Source organism: Alligator sinensis, unplaced genomic scaffold (assembly GCF_000455745.1).
Source record: "Alligator sinensis unplaced genomic scaffold, ASM45574v1 scaffold1001_1, whole genome shotgun sequence".
NCBI lineage: Eukaryota > Metazoa > Chordata > Crocodylia > Alligatoridae > Alligator > Alligator sinensis.
Genome location: NW_005842564.1, coordinates 516,941 through 534,950, shown reverse-complemented (window position 1 = coordinate 534,950; position 18,010 = coordinate 516,941). Strand labels below are relative to the sequence as shown.

Here is an 18,010-nt window from a genome sequence, read left to right as displayed (position 1 = left end):
GCAACTGCTTCACTGAGCACATCTGGAAAGTGCTCTGAGCTGTCAGTCCAATCTGTATAGTCTCTGGAGTGACATTGCTGTGCAAGGTAGTAATACATTTTGAGGCTATCATACTTACAGCCCACCAACCAAACACATTTTCAAAACTTGTATCCTATTTTGTAACAACACAGCGTATTGATCTGTGTTGTTTCTTTGAATTGTGGTGAATGCTTAAAAAAGAAGTAAAATCTAGTTGATTTTAGAGCGATCAGACAATTACTAAAAGGAAGGACTTAGACTGGATTTCTTGAGTGTATTTTTAACTTTGGAGCAGCAGGACGTTGGTTGCCATGGTCCCCTGCTTTACCTGTGGCAGATTAGGGTGATATGTATTGTGTTGTCAAGGCTGATTATTTAGTTTTGCTAAGAAGCTAGACAATGGATTTGTGTAGGATGGTTTGGATAGGCATGATCCTGCCTCAGGCAGTGGTTTGCGCTAGATGACCTCTCAAGGTTCCTTCCAGCCCTACTTCGCTATTAGTCTATGACTATGCATATACATAATGACTTCAAGTCACACAAACTTCACATACATCTAATGAATAGTCCTATAACATAACTACTGAAGGAATGAAAGCCACAGTTAAGGATGTAATCAACTTAGTATATAACTTTGCTTGTGCTTGTCTATTTAGAAAGCAAGTTTTCTTCATGGAAAAGTGAAAACTTGTAGGACTTTTAATCTTAAAAGAATATAGATAATAGTCCTTGTTGAAATTAAGCCTCTTGGGCCCTGAAGCTAAGCAAGTGCAGAAGCATTTGTAAAAATTCTCGATAAATCTGAGGGAAAAAAATCCTCAAGACAGCTAAATTATAGAACCAGATTGTATATTACATAAGTGTCTGTGACATTGTAGAGCAGTGTACTATAGTAGCCAAGTCTTCTAGCTGTAAATAACACACAATTTATTTGTGTCATTTGCCATTATGCAAAAATAACATTCTTAATGTCAGAATTGTTTTTTTTTTAAATCTTTTCTTCCTCAGTTTTTAAAATTCATCATCATACATTAGTGCATTCAAGTTGTATTTCTGAACCCAGAAATGCTAAAGCTAAAATTCTGGCATTTCAAGATCAAGTATGCTAAAATACCTCTACCAACATCAGTGGGAATTAATGAGGGACTTAAGTGCTCTTCCTAGGCAGGGAGGCTTTCTGACCAGAACCTCAGTTATTATATTGTATTTAATATAGTTGTATAACATCTTCAGAGAAAATTAAAGAACACATTAGCCCCAGGCAACAGGTGTGATTCTCTCCCCCTTCCTTTAGGCCAAAGAAATAAGAATTTGAGTCTCAGTTTTTTAAACAAGAATTGCTTGCTTAATAAATTAAGTTTGAAAAAATAACATTTCTCCATTATAAAATTGTTTACATTTCTTGACTGTGGGCCCAAATTTCTTCTTTCTGTACACAGGTAAAATGAAACAATGATACAATAAATGGTTATAGAAATTAACTTAAGAAGGGTGAGGCATAATTTAAAGGAGCCCCAAAAACATTATATGTAACAAATACATAGAGACACTTATCTTAGTCTAAATCTACACACTAAACTTCATACTTAACTGTTGGTCAATTAGAAAGTGCAATTAAAGACCACGTTAAGCACTTTGTGCTGCGACTCTAAGGCCACGTCCAGGTGAGCATGGATGTGCGGGATGTGGCATCACAGACCCATCTGCAGTACCACACATTCAGATGTTCCCCGCCCTGCAGCCCAGGTTTCTTTTTGACCCTTGGAGATCTTGGGGTCAAAAAAACCCATGCCAAAAATAAAAGCCAAGTGGTGCACATGGCGGCAGCGTGCACTGCCCCAAACCAGAACCTGGCTGGCCAAAGTCATGCTCCAACTGCTGGCCAGACTTTCTGTCACTGCTGCAGCCCTGGGAGACCCCCAGGGCTCCAGGTAAAGCAGCCTCCCCTACGCCACCCAGGGTACCCTGGCGTGCGCCAGAGCGTGCATGGCACGGGCATTCTCTGGGGATAAATAGCAGTGGCACAAAGTGTGCTGCTGTTACTTGTTCCCAGCGAAACAAACATCTGTGCTTGTCTGGGCCCTAAAACATCTGGACTATAAGAGAGGTGTATCCTCAACTGAGATAGGCTTGCCCAGGTTAACCAGGATTACAACAGCAGTAAAGACAAAGTGACTGCTTTTAACTGTAGTTAACAGTCTGAGTTCAAGCATATAAGGATCCTGGGGCTGAACTCGATCTGCTAACCCAAGATGAAAGCTGTGTTCCTGTGGATTAGATCCACAAGGCAAGATTTAGCCTCTTAAGATGTGGATCCTAGGTCCAACATTTAAATCCTCAAAATCCCTATTCAAGTACTGCCTAACTCTGGAGACATCTTTAGCCCATAGATACCTAAATTACAGTCAGTACAATTCTGCAGGGATGCCCAAAAGCACATCATTCTTGACAGTGTGGCACCACTTCATGCCTACCTCACAGCCAAGTCTAGTCAGGCTAGGTAATGGTGACCATCACCCTTTTAATTCTATAGTTGAATGGTTACAGCACTCAGGATGCAAGACACCATGGTTCAATTCCCCCTTAGCCTGAGGGGACTCAAACTCATATGACCTACCTCTTAGGACCATGCACTAAGCACCATGTTAGAGATATTTTGAATGGGGAGGAGGAAGTGGGGAGACAGATGGGGAGAAGTACTCTCAGTCTTTCCTCTGGAAGCCATTCTACTTTCCATGTAATAGTTAAATATGAAGTGGTCAGATACACAGACTGAGCATCTCTGTAGAGCCTAGTGGTTAGGACTCTCATTTAAGTTTCAGTCCCTGTACTGATAAAATATCTTTATTTTATTAGAGCAGAAACATGTACATAGGTGTAGGACCTTCTTCCAGGTGAGTGACTTAATCACTAAACTATTCTCTCATTCGTTCCCAGTTAATTTTATTTATTCTCATTTTCTATCACTCTTTTTCTCTCTTTTTCTGGTCCAATGTATACATTATTATTCAAAATAAAGTTTAGGATTACAGCTCCATCTGTAGGGCACTCTCTGGGAAGAGAAACATTCAATCACCCTTGATGAGTGCTTTAACCACTAGTTAAGCACTCTAACCACTCTATTTGCTTCCTAGTCATTAAAATAAAGGAGTAGTCCCTCCTTTTGAAATGTACCCAGTTCCAGGAAAAGGTTCAATACTGTAGAAAAGATGTCTCCCTGAAACCAGAGAAAGGCAGCAATGCCACGGAGAGGGATGGAATTTAAGACAACCCCTATCCTTGTCATTTCCTATAGGCTACCTTAAAAGGTTCTCTGCTCAGTGTGCTGTTTTTTGTGGATCCAGATCTTAGACACAAATACACACAACAGGAAAATACAAATGAAGAAAGAAGCTTTACTTTTTTATTGAAAATGTAAAAATCATGTGAATCATGTACAATATTTTCTCATAAGGAAAATTTAGCTGTTTCATAATGTTTCACAAAAGTGCAAAACATTTTATTTTTATAAAGACTTTTTTCATAAAAGTAAAACTAAAGCAGTATCACAAGGCTATCTTCTAAGTCCTCAGAAAAGTGAAAATGTTTAACAGATTAACTTATACACAAGTGTCAGGAGCAAGGACACTTCCATTTATAAAAATGCGAAAGGACACACAAGGCATATAGGGGCATGGGTCTTTTGTTTAAAAACACTTAAAATCAAGTGACATGTTAAAACAGTACAGACGTGTTTTCATAGGATGGTACAAGTTATAGAATTGTGTTTCTCTATCCTACCTCAAACAGTGCAACAGTGATTCAGTGTAAATCTCTACAGTGTTTCATTGATTCAATACTTGTGTTCAAGTATGTGTTTATGAGCATGATCAAAATCCCTACTTTGCTATTTGATTTTTTTTTTGTTTCTAGTAGGTTATAAGTTACAGTAGATTCTCTCCTACAGTATGTCTCTAAATCAAAGAGGAACTGATTTCACAATACATTCTGTAATAACCTGTTCAATAATGTTAGCTTAGTCACCTTAACATCTGTTGCAAAATACACAAGATCATTCTGACTCTGTATGCCAAAAATTATAATAAAATAAAAATGGGCTTTATTTCCATATACAGCAAAACTATTCAGCTAAATTAAAATAAATTCAAGATAACATGATGGCTTTTTGGCAACAGAGACATGACCCTACTGAAAATAAATTTTTAAAATACACTAATGATTTCTTTTTTTAAAAATTCTGATAAATGTATCCAAAATTGTTCATATAAAATTAATTATGAAAACCTTAGAGGATAAAAGAAGAAGGATGTCTAACCAAAACAATAAAGAATGTCTGGCAGGCAAAATAAATTAATTTGATTAAATTATATGTAATCTGATAATATTTGGTCTGAAGAAGCGTGCTGGAGTGTGAATGTGTATGTTTGTGTGTGTGTGTATGCGTGTGTGTGTGTTTATAAATAAGTATACAAGAGCTGAAAGCCAGCCAGCCTGCCAGAGGTCAACTTTTTTGTTGCATTTTTTGCGCGTAAAAGTCCCTGCATGTCTCACAGCAACGTTGATACCACCTCATGTCCTGACAGAGGTTCTTCTCTCGTATTACCCTGCAGTAGACTGGCCACTGGTCTCCAAGGCACTTGAATGTTAAAGCAGCTGTGAAACAACATAAGAAAGACATACACACAGCTATGTGTTATTAAATTTGTCAGTAAATAACCAGGTAGAAAAGGCAGAATTGTTGAAGCTATGTTACAGCCTGGTTCAAACTTGTTGAAACTGATAGGTTTAATTACTCCCCTCCATTTAGATACCAGTAAGAAGTAGATAAGCCCATGTTTCTACCAAGAACAAGGGCAAATGCAAGACTGCTGGGGAATTTGAATGTGCCACATGAAGTGGCTTTGGCTGGTTATTATTTTGATAAGGTGCATATGGAGGGGGACAGGGACAGTGGATGAGAGGTAGTTCAGGTGGCACGAGTAAGACGGCTCTCAGACTGAAAGGAAGCTTTAACAAAGCCAAAATAGTACTATGTGGCCATGTCTATGGGAACTTTTGAGGTGTAGGGGGAAGGAGTACATACTAAAAGAGATTTGGAGCTGGAAACCAAGCTGAGAAACAGCTTCTGGTTATTTCATTTTCTCCTATGCTTAAGAAAGCACATGTTGTTATAACTAGAAACACATCAAAGCTATATGATATCATAATTAATTCCACCCCTCCCTCCACACTGGAATACCCAGCAAGACCCTGAATTTTGGTTAGCCACTCAGATGAAAAAGGGACCATTCTATATTGTCTCAGTAGATTCCCTGTCAAAATGGCACAGCATCTACCATAAGGGCATTTATAAACAAAGTTTTAAAAATAGTCAAGCTTAAATGAAGCAAATAGCAAGTGACAATTACGTAGACAATGAAAACTGCAAGAAAATAGCAATCACTAGCTGCAGAAATAAATATTCCAGCATTAGGACAATGTGTTCTTTCAGGCCTGATCATATTTTATTTACTGCAGTCTCTTCCTTTCTGGCCAGGACCACTGAAATCTTATTTATTTATTAGATTTATATCCCACTCTGAGAGGCTCAGAGCAGCTTCCAATAAACAAACAATTCACAGACAGGATTCCTCAAACACCCAAAAACCTGGGAAGTCCAACAACCCTGTGCCTATAACCACCACCTCCCTGTCCACATTCACACAAGCAAACTTCTGCCAGTCCCAACCACGGCTTCCCACCACCACTCACATCCGCTTACAAAAGACTTTTACTACTCCCACCATCCCATTACAGGGGTGATCCCCCCACCTTTCCTCAACATCCCCTCCAAGCCTTTACATGTCTCCTGCAAAGGGGCTGTGACTGTAACCCCTCTCCAAAAAACGCACCTAATCCCACCCTCTCTTCCCAAACACAACCCTCAACTCCAAAAAAACCCTTCCTAAAAGGTAACTGAAAGACCTCCATCCTTGCTTCAGCTGTAGGGCAATGCTAAAAGGTGCATCTCTGTGCACCCTTTACTGTTGTATTTTGGCATTGGCTGCCTAGGGAGGTCAGGTCCATTAAAATCATGCTGCTAAGATTATCCCTGGGTCAGTGCATCCCATCATTAACTTTTCTGTCACTCAACTGGTTCTTTACCTTCTACCACATGAACACAAACTTCTCTTTCTCTCTTTTTTCACCGTCCTTCCAAGTTGCTCTATAGCTCATCGTGACTGACCTTCACTCTGCCAATATTCCGGAGAGTCAGCTTCTAGCTTCATATCTTCTTCCTCACCACCATCGATGTATGAGAAAAATGCTGTCTGTAATACGTCAACCACCCTCCACTCCAAAAAAAAAAAATCTATCACATTCTTTGAAAGATTCCTCTTTAAGACTTACCATTACCTTGATGCCAAGGGACTATGGTTACATAGATAGTAAGTTGTGCTATTGCTTACTATGCAGAACAGGCTCATTCAAGCTACTGTCATCCACCTCCCCTCTGGTCCATCCACCTGTTTGTCCACTTGTTCTATCCCCCATGCATGTTTACAGTACTTAACACAGAACACCTTGATCCCAGCAGTTTGGAACCACTAGACACTATATATATTTATACAGACACTTTGATTTATATGTCTGTCTGTCTGTCATGTCTAGAGGCCCCAAACTGAGATGTGTGTGTGTGTGTGTGTGTGTGTGTGTGTGTGTGTGTGTGTATTAATCTGATCTAATGTTGTATGTTCCAATGTTATACACATAATTAAATGTGCAAACAACATTAGAATAGAACAAAAGCTAAGAGTAGGGCATTGAAGACATTGTTAAAAAACCCATCATAAATTGCATATCCTTTGAGGTGACAAGGTCAGTCTCAGTTAAGAGCTATGCAGCTCTCCTTCCATTAAAATAGAAAAAAAGGCGAGATTACTTCAAAAATAGAAACTAGAACAGATGTCAAAAATGGTTTTTGACAGGTATTGCTATTGCCTAGTAAAAATGTGCCTGAAGTCTTAAATGCAAATCTACCCAAGGAGCCTCTATGGCCCACACACTCTATACATTACATTTTTACCATGATTAACTTGTTAACTGTGGCATAAACAACAAGGATGCTACATACACACCCAATTTAAGGGTCTATAAAATGGCAAACTAGCCATAACATTGTTCCACGTATAATGTTGAACAGCAGTTGGCAATGATTTTGGCTAGTCCCAAAAACACACCAAACTCCACCCACACCTTGACTCGTTGTGTCAGAGACAGGGGAGCCATGAGGGGCCCAATTCTCACTGCTGGTGGCTGCACGAGCATCTTCGAGTGGACAGCTGAGGACAGGCCACGGTTGCACTGCCCTAGCCCCTTCCCCGCTGTGCACTGCCACCACAGAGCCAGGGCTGGAGTGCCAGAGCCTGGTGCAGCCTGCCCTGAGACTGCTACAGCTGCCCTGAGCTCAGACCAGCTGTGGCAGGCAGCTGGCAGGGTGCAAACAGCTATGCCAAGCTCCACAGCCACAGCACCAGCTCTGTGGCTGTTCACATAACTTTGTGCACGTAGCTGGGAAGGGGCCTGGGCCAACACGACCCTGGCCTCTCCCCTGCTGGCTGCCCCAAGATGTGTGTGCAGCTGCTACTTCCATGGAGCCAGGGCTGCAAAACCCTGCAGAGCAGTTTGCAGCCTCCCAGCTGCCTGCCACTGTCAGCCCAGGCTCTGGATAATGGCAGGAAGTGGCAGGCAGGCTGCAAACAGCTGTGCCAGGTTTTGCAACCCCAGCACTGGGCTTCATGTGTGCCTCATGACAGATGGTGGGGGAAGGGCTGGGGTTGTGCTGTCCCAGCCCCTTCCTGGCTGTGCATCCGGAGGCACATGTGTAGCCACCACAGCCACAGAGCCGGTGGCGGGGCTGCTGAGCCCTGTGCAGCTGTTTGCAGCCTCCCAGCTGCAGCCAACAAACAGGCTCTGGGCAGCTGCTGCCTACCATGGAGCCTGGGCTGCTTGCAGCAGAGCTTGCAGCCTCTTAGCCTCCTGCTGCAAGCAGCCCAGGCTCTGTGGTCAGCGGCAGCTTCCCAGAGCCTGGGCTGGCTATAGCGTGCTGAGGAAAATGGCCTTGTGTGTCATGCTCTGGCTTGCATACTGGGGGTTGTCAATGCCTGATGTAGAACAGCTTTATGACTGGTTTGTGCGTCACCTTGAATTGAATGTGTGGCCAGCTGACAATCAGCTGATTGTTAATTTTGGCTGGAGACTGCACCAGAGTCTAGAACCAGCCCCAGAGTGGTCCCCAGCCCAAAATGACAATCAGCTGATTGTTGGCCTCAGTCCTGGCCCTACGGATACCTAGCTTTCAACTTGCTGGTGCAGGGGGAACCTCAGGCTCCCCCTGCACTGGCAAGTAGGTTGTGAATTGGATCTGATCCTTGATTCCAAAATAGCGCCTCCTGCCATGTGGCATGACAGGAAGTGTGATTGTTGGCACTGGATATCAGATTTCATGGTGCATGTAAATGAACATCTGCCAGCGGTCTTAGACATGCTTCTGGTAAGATATGCCCTAAATAATATTGAGTAAAACTGACTGTGAGATTACAAGCATCAACACTACACATTCTGATCCACATGAACAACATAGCCTTGTGGGGTCTAATACTCACTTTCTGGCCCTTTAAATTAAGTTAACACATTTTAATCAACTGGAAGTGCCTGTGTTGTATTTATTTACATACAGCTCTGTAGCCTGCATGAAGATGCGTCTACTTGACTAAACTGAGAATGACTATGATGGGAAGATGGTACTCTGCTTCTGATTGTGATCATTTGGGCACTTGTGAACAAAGAAAGATAAAATATGAAGGACAACTTTGTCCCTCTGAAATAGCAGATGAGAAGGACTGTAAGATACAGCTGCCATCTGATCCAGCAGGCTGAAACAATGGCCACAGCACAAAATGCTTTAAAGGTTAAAAACATCAAAGAGGAATACCCTGGGTTGGCTCAAAGGGAGGATTATACACACAGCCTGAAACATTAGACTTGCTTTCTGTGCAGGAATAATCTGTTTGACAGGAGGGTTTATCCTAACAAGAGCTTTGAAAAATCATCTGGAAAGGGTATACTGGGTGATAGCAAACTGTTGAATATACCCCCCAATCATGCTCAAGGATCAGACTGACATTTTAAGGACCTGATGGAGAGACTAGCATCAAAACTCCAGTAGTATTTTAAAATTGGTCATATTAACAGCTCTGTCTTTATGGCCATTGTTGAATTCCTTCCAGATTTTCTACCAGGAAACAGGTGAAGGAACTTTGGGATTTTAAAAAGGGTCTCAATGACATGATTAAAACCCCTTTATGTCAGTAACTGAACCTCTCACATCTTAGGCTTTCAGGAATAGGGGCTAGTAATTTGGCCTAAAGATTGATGGAAGGAATTTTTTGCTGTAAATTCCTTGAACCACATGCTTCTTGATCCTGCAAAAACCGTGAGAAATGCTTTTGGAAAACTTTGCAAAAAGACTTTTGAGATTTGTATAAGTTTAGGAAACTGCATGTTGCAATCTGTTCAAAATACATTTCTAACACCAATCTAACAGCATCACTGTCTGCATGTTTAGCAGCACTTTTAGAACAGAACATTAATGTCTGCATCAGACATTAATGAATCAAGATTCCTAAAATCACTCTGAAGGGTCCCCAAAGTTATGCATGGGGAAACTGAGGTAAAGAGATGTTAAAATTCAACTGCCTGAATAAATATTATTAACAACAATACATTTATTATATTATAACTGTCTTGACTGAGGAGAGCTGAGGATAGAATCAAAATCACCTGAGCCCCTGCCCTATGCTATTAGTCACAGACCATCATTCACCTTCATAGGAGAAGACAGAAAAGGTAACTACTGCATCATCATAGTTTCACAGATTTTCAGGGTCAGAGGGGACCTCAGCAGACCATTGAGTCCAACCCCCTGCCCCGGGCAGAAAGAAGTGCTGGGGTCAGATGACCCCACCCACGTGTTTGTCCAGTCTCTTTTTAAAGACTCCCAAGATAGGGGTAGTTATTTTGGCTGCTTACCTAACCTCGGTGATGTGATGGTGTTTACATTAATTTTCTCATTGCAGGGTTGAAGATGACAGGGTCTGTATGCTGCAGGTTTTTCTGAGGAGAAACATTCATTGCCATGCCTTCCTGTGATCTTGTGCATGCACTGGATTACTCGAGACTGCATTCCTTTGCCACAGGTAACTGAGCACTACAATAGAAGGGAGAAAGGCATATATTAGAATTCTGGGTTTGCCCATTAAAATTAGGGTGAATTCCTGAGCTCCATTAAAGTCCATGGCTGTGTTGTTGCTGACACCAGTGAGCTGGGATTTTATGACAGATTAATTAATGAAAACCATTAAAAGAAAAAAAACCCCCTAAAAATGTGGTAATGGCTAAGACCCAAGGGAAATTGTTCCGATCCTGTAAGGTGCCCCTATCCTTGCCCCCAATTGATTATGATACCTCTCCAGGATTGGGCACTGGTGCCAACTGCCTTTTATTGCCCAGGTGACTCATCTGACAGCACTAGTGGTAAAAGCACCAAAGCAAAGGAAGCCCCTAAGCAACAATGGCTGATCTCCCACTGTAGTTTCTGAATTTGCACTCATAATACATAATAATAGGGTTGGGTGGAGCAACGGTAGAAGCTCAGAGAGATTGAAGAAGAAAGGCCATGGTGGGTGAAGAACCAGCTGTACTCCCAAACCTGCTGTACAAGTGCTTCACCAAGCAGAGTATCTGCCAATTCTTTTTAAGTCTGTCTTCTGGTGTCATGCTTTCTTCAAGCATCAAATCGGTCTGACATGCCTCTTTTGAACTCCTGTAACATGACAAGCTCATCAATAGGCTTTTTCCTTCACTCTTACTCTCCAAGCATGGAGTGTTTGGAACAAGGGGAAAAAAGGAGATGGCAAAATCAAGAAAGGGAAATAGGGGGAAGAAAAGAACCTGTGGGAAGAAGTTGAGATCTGATGGAGAGAAAAAAGGAAGTGGTCAGTGGAAGTTGTGCCAACAAAACAGGCTCATGTGGAAAATCCTTCCTTCATGCTGAGAAAGGAAACTTCAGTAGCACTTAGTATAAAAGTATTCAAGGTAGGAACTGCCACTTTGATAAAATTGCTGTTCACTCATGCAGTAATTTGAGTGACAAATTTTGGGCCCTAATGATGACCGAGCAGGGACTGAATATACACAGCACAATCACAGAAAAGAAAAGCTGATTGCTTGTTCTCACTGAGCTGTCCCCCAAATCACTTAAAAAACTACCCCAGATAGTTTTCAGTCAGGTATTCTTACACACAATGGTTTGTAACCGTTGAGATCCAAAGTCTGATTGCTTCTTTTCAGCAGATTACTAACCATATCAAGTAAGAGTCTTGGGACTGGCACAGTCCTAAGGCTGGTGGACTGTAGAAATATTCTTTTGCCACCCATGAGCATAGACAGTTGAAAGATAATATAACAGTGACAGTATATAAGGGGGAAGTTACTTGTTACACTTAAACCATACTAAATCTGTGGACTGTTAAGCCATGTAAAATTAGAATGTGCTGCAAGCAGTTGCATGTTAATGCCATTCTTGCCTGCAGAGCTCTGACTGGCCACTAGAGGACTGTTGAGCAGGGGCAGGGCTCTGTCCCTTGGCTCTATTCCTCCATTCCTGGGTTGGGAGAGGTGTGAGATTCTGGAGGACTACAAATTGCTTGTTTTATCTCTGTGGAGCAGACTGAAGTTATCCTAATATGAGCTAGGTAGTACTACCCAGAGTTATCCCTGGAGCAACTCTGGGACATTCAGAAGGTACTTATCGTGAGTTCATGAGCTTTAACATCTAAACACTCATGCTTTAAGTGCATTTAGTACAATCTAAGTGTAACATGTAACTTTACCCTTAGTGTGGACCAGTTCTACTCAGAGCAGCAGTACATGTGTCGGATAGGGATAGGGACAGAGTTACTGTCCAAGCACTTATTTATATTCCAGAGGAGATGCATAGAAAACATTTCTGAATTTAGAATAAAGATTGCACCTAGAAACTATTTAGTTATCTTATTTCAGTGGTACAATGCACACAAGTATTGTGCATCACATATCAACATACACATGAGCATTAACTGTACAGACCCCAAATCACCCTAACCATCTTACTGTAAAAAAGGTGAGTGGTGTCACATAGCCTTTTACCGTACAATATTTCAGTGTAAAGTATGATTGTGAAATAAAATCCTGGAAAATAAACCAAGGCAGTGCCTTACAAATGCATATGAAATCTAATTTGAACTGATGAAACCCACTTGCTGACTTGACACGTGCTGAATCTCTTGAGGTATATGTACGCTATTTATCCAGTCACATATATGCCATTGCTTTAACTGTAATTTCATTGCAAAATAAGATATATTGCCATTTTTTCCTACTCTGCTAGTAATCTTGACTCTAATCCTTTATTTCATCTGCTTTCTTACAGTTATATTTTTATTACATGTTGGAAAGTCTTACAACTGAAAAATACTTTCAATGTGATTTTAATCTCCTGTACACAGATGGACTAGAAAACTGTGTGTTTATGCAGCCACATGGCACGTACTACACTTTTACTCAAAGAAATCTTAGCGTTTGCCTATGCCACTGCTGTAGCACTCTCAGGAGTCCTGCTCTCAAGCACGCCCTGCACATCCCCTCCTGTTCTGCATGTCCCAAATCTGGAAATGAGGGAGTGAAGCTATTTAGAGGCTTCCCTCATTGCTGCTCTAAAATATGCCAGGCACAGATCTCAAGAACAGCAGCAGAATGGTTTCACTGCCTCATTTCTGGGCTGGGAGCTTGTGGCATGGAAGCAGTTAGGCAGTATTTGAGACATTCCTTAGAGTACTCTTGAAGGAGTATTGGCAAATTTAATTTCTTAAACACCCATATAAATCTATCCTTAGAGTGCCTTATTTAACATGCATTACGACACAGAACTGGAGATAAATTCAAACCAAACCCTGGATGCAACTACTGCAAACTCTGGGAGAGTGTGGAACTCAAACACAAACAGTGACTACATCCCCTTAGTATTCAGCAATTATTCCACTTGTTTCTTCCAAGGTTTTCAGTCTTATTCAGATTCAGTTTGCAAGCATGGGCCCATAAACAAATTACTGTGAAGTAAGGGAAAATGGGGCTTTACAGGGTATCAGCTGTAAGGTAACTGTCCATGTAAACACTCTGGTGAATAAATGCAAACCCATGGTAACTTAGTCTTATTTTACTGAGGGGTTGCCATGAAGGTGCAGAATCTGACATGCTGTAAATCTTCACCCTTCTTTTTTTAAATTATAGTAACTTGTTTGAGTGCCCATGACCTCTTCATGTTTGAGTGCCACCAACTTCTTATGTTATATATTTTCCATTTACATATTAAATCATATTACTTTGCAGTTATGTAGTGTTTTCTACCCAAGGAAACCAATGTGCCTGATAAACAATTAATTATCATTTTACAATACCCTTTTGGGGAAAAAAATCCCATATTACTATCCCACTTTTGCATGAGGAAATTGAGGGTGTTATGTTGTGTCAGGGTTGATGGTAAGAGGTTAGATTATGGATTTGTATAGGATGATTTGGATGGGGATGATCCTGCCTCAGGTAGGGAGTTGTGCTAGAGGACCTATGTGTGGCCAGCTGACAAGCTGGAAGTCCCATCCATCCCTATTTCTCTATGATTTCAATAAGACATACAGATAATAAAAGTGACTTGCCAATAGAGACTGTAGAAGGTTTGTGAAAAGCAAGAAAAAAGATTTTCTGATTGCCCTGAGTTTTAGTCCTAAAGCCATTCTTCCCTTATCTTGCCACCGCTGTGTTGATTTTAACTCCGTATTTATTTTTATTTTGTATGACTGAAGTGATATTAAGCAGTAGAAAGTGATTCTGTGATCCTGGCATGGTGGGGTTCTGTGTCTACTTGTTTTCAGTGACTTCTACATCCAAGTTGATAGGTTTACAATTTAAAAGATGATTTTTCACATTACTCATACTGTAAACTCAGTCTGGGACCTGGTGATTAAGCTGTACCTAGTTCACACATCATCACCAGTAATAACAATTCTGCATTCAGAATTCATTTAACAATTCTGCTGATGATTTGTAAGCCAGAAAATAATTCAAGGTCACTTTCCCATTCTTGTCTTCTCCCTGCTGCTTTATAAGACGTATCAAATGTATTTCTGTTAGCACAACTTATATGCAGCGTGGATTCATAAAGGTTTAAAGTGCAATTTTTAGACTGTCAATTTTTCTGATCAGCACTTGAAAACCAAGTAGTCTAATAAACTCTCTCAATTATACATAGCCTTATGTCATTTCAACAAATGGAGAAAAGCACATCACTGGATGGCATTAAAAATAAACCACAATTATTCAAGTCCACTAATACGTGGTCTAAGAGCCAGATTTGTAGCTGGCTCCAATCACTGCTCTTTACACACTTGATCCTGCACTGCTTCTTGGCCAGTTGAATCCATGGAATTGCAGAGGTGTAACAAGTAGGGTCTGTGCCCTGGGTGGCAGCAATGGCAGGGACCTGGCCGGCTGCAGTGACTGCCATTTTTGGACTCCCTTCTAACTGGGTTCCTGGAACTGGTACCCTGCTCTCTCACTGCCACTACTCCTAATGCTACTGTGGAGTCTTAGGATTATGGTGAAAAAAAGACACTCACTCTTCCCCTCCTTTGGTAGCTCTTGAAGGTGGCAGAGTGCCTAGAGGCACAGATAGAAGTTACAATTTTTGCCTAATCTGGCCCCAGAAAGCACTCTATTGATGTGACCAAATAGAAGTGTGTGGCTGCAGACCACTTTAAAAGGGCCTGAACCTGCAAAAATCTGAACTCTCATTGCATGAGGGTTCAAATGGACAAGCTGCAAAATGGAGCAAATTCAGTAACTTCTGTCTGTGGACTTCCCAGCCCATCACTGTTTTCAGAATGGGAGTGGGGAAAGGGAATGGAGGGAGTTTGGTTGGGGGCTTTTTCAGCCGGCACTAGAGGGTAGGGTGGATTTGTTGGAGGCTCCCTGAGGTGGTGGGGGGGGGGTCCAAAACACCCACTCTCCAGCACTGGATGGGGAGCCCCAAGAACCAGCTCCCTCTTTTCCTGTTCTCCACTCCCGTTCTCAAAATAGTGACAGGGTAGGAGGGGCATTGCTATGGAGACCGGGCTGCAGGCTCACAGCAAGCAGCTGGAATCCTGAACTCCTGGTCCCAACAGAGAACTCCTGCTTTGCTCAGGGCATTGTTGCAACTCAAAGCGCTTCCTGCAAAGTGCTGAGTTGCAATGTGGAGGTGCTCTTCTGTCTGTGCCCTAGGTGGTGCTCTGGTGTTGCCAAAGGACCCTCACTGCTGGCAGAGCAGCGGCAAGCAGATTGAGATATAAAATCCGTCTTTCAGTTTTGCCACATATAGTACTGCACAGAGACCTGAATATTCACTTGCATACTTTAATTTGTGTGGCAAAACTTCTCCCAAAACCATTTCTAAGACTTATTAGTTCTCATTAAAAATATTCAAATCAGTGCCTGTTCCATCCATTATATGTCAATTTTAGGCAGCAGTTCCTCCTACCACTGTCAATTTTAGGCAGCAATTCCTCCCCCCACAGTGGATTATAACTGCATTAGTAACTTCCTATGTTTTAAAAAAATAAAATTATCCTCAAGTTACATCACATTATTGCTTTCCACTTACGGTATCTCTTCCATGCTAATGTTATGCAATGTTTTACTCGGACAAGATTCTAGTTAAATCAAAATAATGATTTACCTAAAATACATTACTCCAACCTAGTTCCTTAGTAAAATGTGGAGATTCAGCAGGTTTTCTTAGTAAAGCCTAATTTAATTTCAATTTATTCATTTAATCACTGAGAATTCACGAATACTCTCTTATACCTTTTCCCCTAAAAGAATGTCACACTTGTACACACTGTCCTTCTTTTTGTGGCGTTTTAGTTATTTCTTACTTCTGACTGTTCAGATGACCTACATTTTGAGGCCATGTAACTGATTAGCAAAAATTCCCGTAGGACAACTGTGTTTGTAGGTTTAGACTAAATGTTCTAATATTCAGCCAGAGTTTTTTATGTGGCTGTTAATCTGTGCATTTTGGACATAGTCCTAAAGGTACTGTAAAACCGTTCAAGCAGCAAGTCATGTAAAACACTCATGTTAAAGGCTCTATAAGAAAACAAATATAGATAAATATAGTTAACAGCTATTTTTAAAATGTTATTTGCATAAAATCTAAACACCCTATATATGTATACTGGCCTACTTTTGAACTTCTTTTGAACATACTTTTAGGAACAGAAATCTAGGCGTTAAATATAACAATCCTTACACTTGGCATACAAAACAATTACCCAAGATTCCTTCTTTCTGTTCCCTGCCAAAGATATATATTTTGGAGAGAATACATATTCCCATGGCCAACAGCTGAGGAAGGTGCTGTAATGCTTTAGTTGTTTCCAGCTGGCCTCAGTAAGAAGTAGGAATTCCTAAATTAAGGAAAAAATTGTCACTGGCAGACAGTAACGGTCAAAATGCATCTCTCAGCCAAGACAATAGGCAATCATTACAGAGCCTGATACAATCTACAATGAGAAGCGCCAGTCTGTGACAATGTTAACATAATCAACTTGGACCGTTTATCTTCAAGAATAAATGAATCACTCAAGAAAGAGTTTTAAGTCTTAAGTAGCATTCAAAGTGGAGAGAGATGTTCTCATAAGGAAACTCAATGATGAGTTCTACTGGAAATTATTAGTGGAGCATTCCTAATCATTTATGTATAGGTTTGACAGTTCCAGTATTCAAGCAGTTTCAACCTTTTAATAAAGTGAGTGTGAAACAAGCACACAGAGGAATAAAAAATTAGTAGCACTGTGCGTATCTGCTGAAAAGTTTTCAAAGTTTTTGTTTAATTTACACCTTTTAATGTAGTTTGATTCTGAAGGCAGGTATTACATGATACATTGTACTTGTTCTTATAACTATTTTAAATATTCTTAAGCCATGCTAGTATTGCTTATCAACTTTTATGCAGTTATTTATGTCCCATGCTGTATTTACTTTCTTTGTAGAGGCACTCATGTATAGTACACTTAATCACAAGGAAAAGGGAATAATGGAACCAAACATAACAGAGTCTGTGTTCCCTCATGCATCATTTACAGGAAGGTCTCTCTGCCTCTCTCATTTCTGACACACCCAACACCTCAGAAACTAGATGCCAAATACAAAATTGAGAACTTGTGCTATGCTTAGTTGAGAAAGCCCTGCTGTCAGTCTCTTCTAGGGTAGCCACTTTTACTTTTCCCCTCCCTTATGTCTTTTCTTTTTTCCATTGTCTTTCTTTGACTGTTTTTCTTCTTCATTCTGAACTTTCATTAGTACTGGAAAATGGTTGTACAAGCGTCTTTTGTCTGAAAAGCTGAATTTGGGCTCAGTTGCATCTTTGTCAGGTTATTCTGTAGATAAGTAACTTTCTATCCCTGCCTTTTAAGTTTGAACCTGGGTTCTGTCAGTGGTGGCATTCTCAAGGGGAACTGACACACAAAAATTTGGCATATAAAATACATAAAGTTCTTATCCAATCCTTTCTTTCTACAGAAGTCCTGAGGCCCATAGGAAGGAAAGAAGGAACAGAAGTGACACATTCTCTCATTCCTGGGTCCCAAAGGAGCCTAAAAGACTCATCAGATGGGGCAGAAAGGTAGTGACCTGCGTCACTCTGAAGTCAGGCAGAAGGTAGGGCAGGGTGGCAGCTTAAGCTAAGTGAAGATAGTCAGGGAGGTTAGACCACATTTAAAATGGCCACCTGATCTAAGGTAAGTTGGGATAGTGAGACTAGTGGGGAGGGGCTGGGGGGGCAAGCGGGATCTGTGGGGGGTATACATGGGGTGAT

At 41.0% G+C, this 18,010-nt stretch overlaps 1 protein-coding gene across 4 annotated transcripts in view; it reads right to left on the bottom strand.

Annotated features, from left to right (window-relative positions):
* Positions 1–3,427: 3,427 nt before the first annotated feature.
* Positions 3,428–18,010, bottom strand: part of ADAMTS19 (ADAM metallopeptidase with thrombospondin type 1 motif 19) — a 271,308-nt gene continuing 256,725 nt past the window's right edge. For 3 of the 4 annotated variants that reach the window (XM_025214090.1, XM_025214092.1, XM_025214094.1), the window contains 3 exons: positions 16,467–16,601; positions 10,093–10,270; positions 3,428–4,674 (listed from right to left, as the gene is read on the bottom strand). In XM_025214090.1, the coding sequence (XP_025069875.1) occupies positions 4,523–4,674; positions 10,093–10,270; positions 16,467–16,601 (465 nt within the window). In that variant the 3' untranslated portion in view covers positions 3,428–4,522. The remainder of the gene's footprint in view (positions 4,675–10,092; positions 10,271–16,466; positions 16,602–18,010) is intronic. The other variant, XM_025214093.1, reaches the window with a different exon arrangement.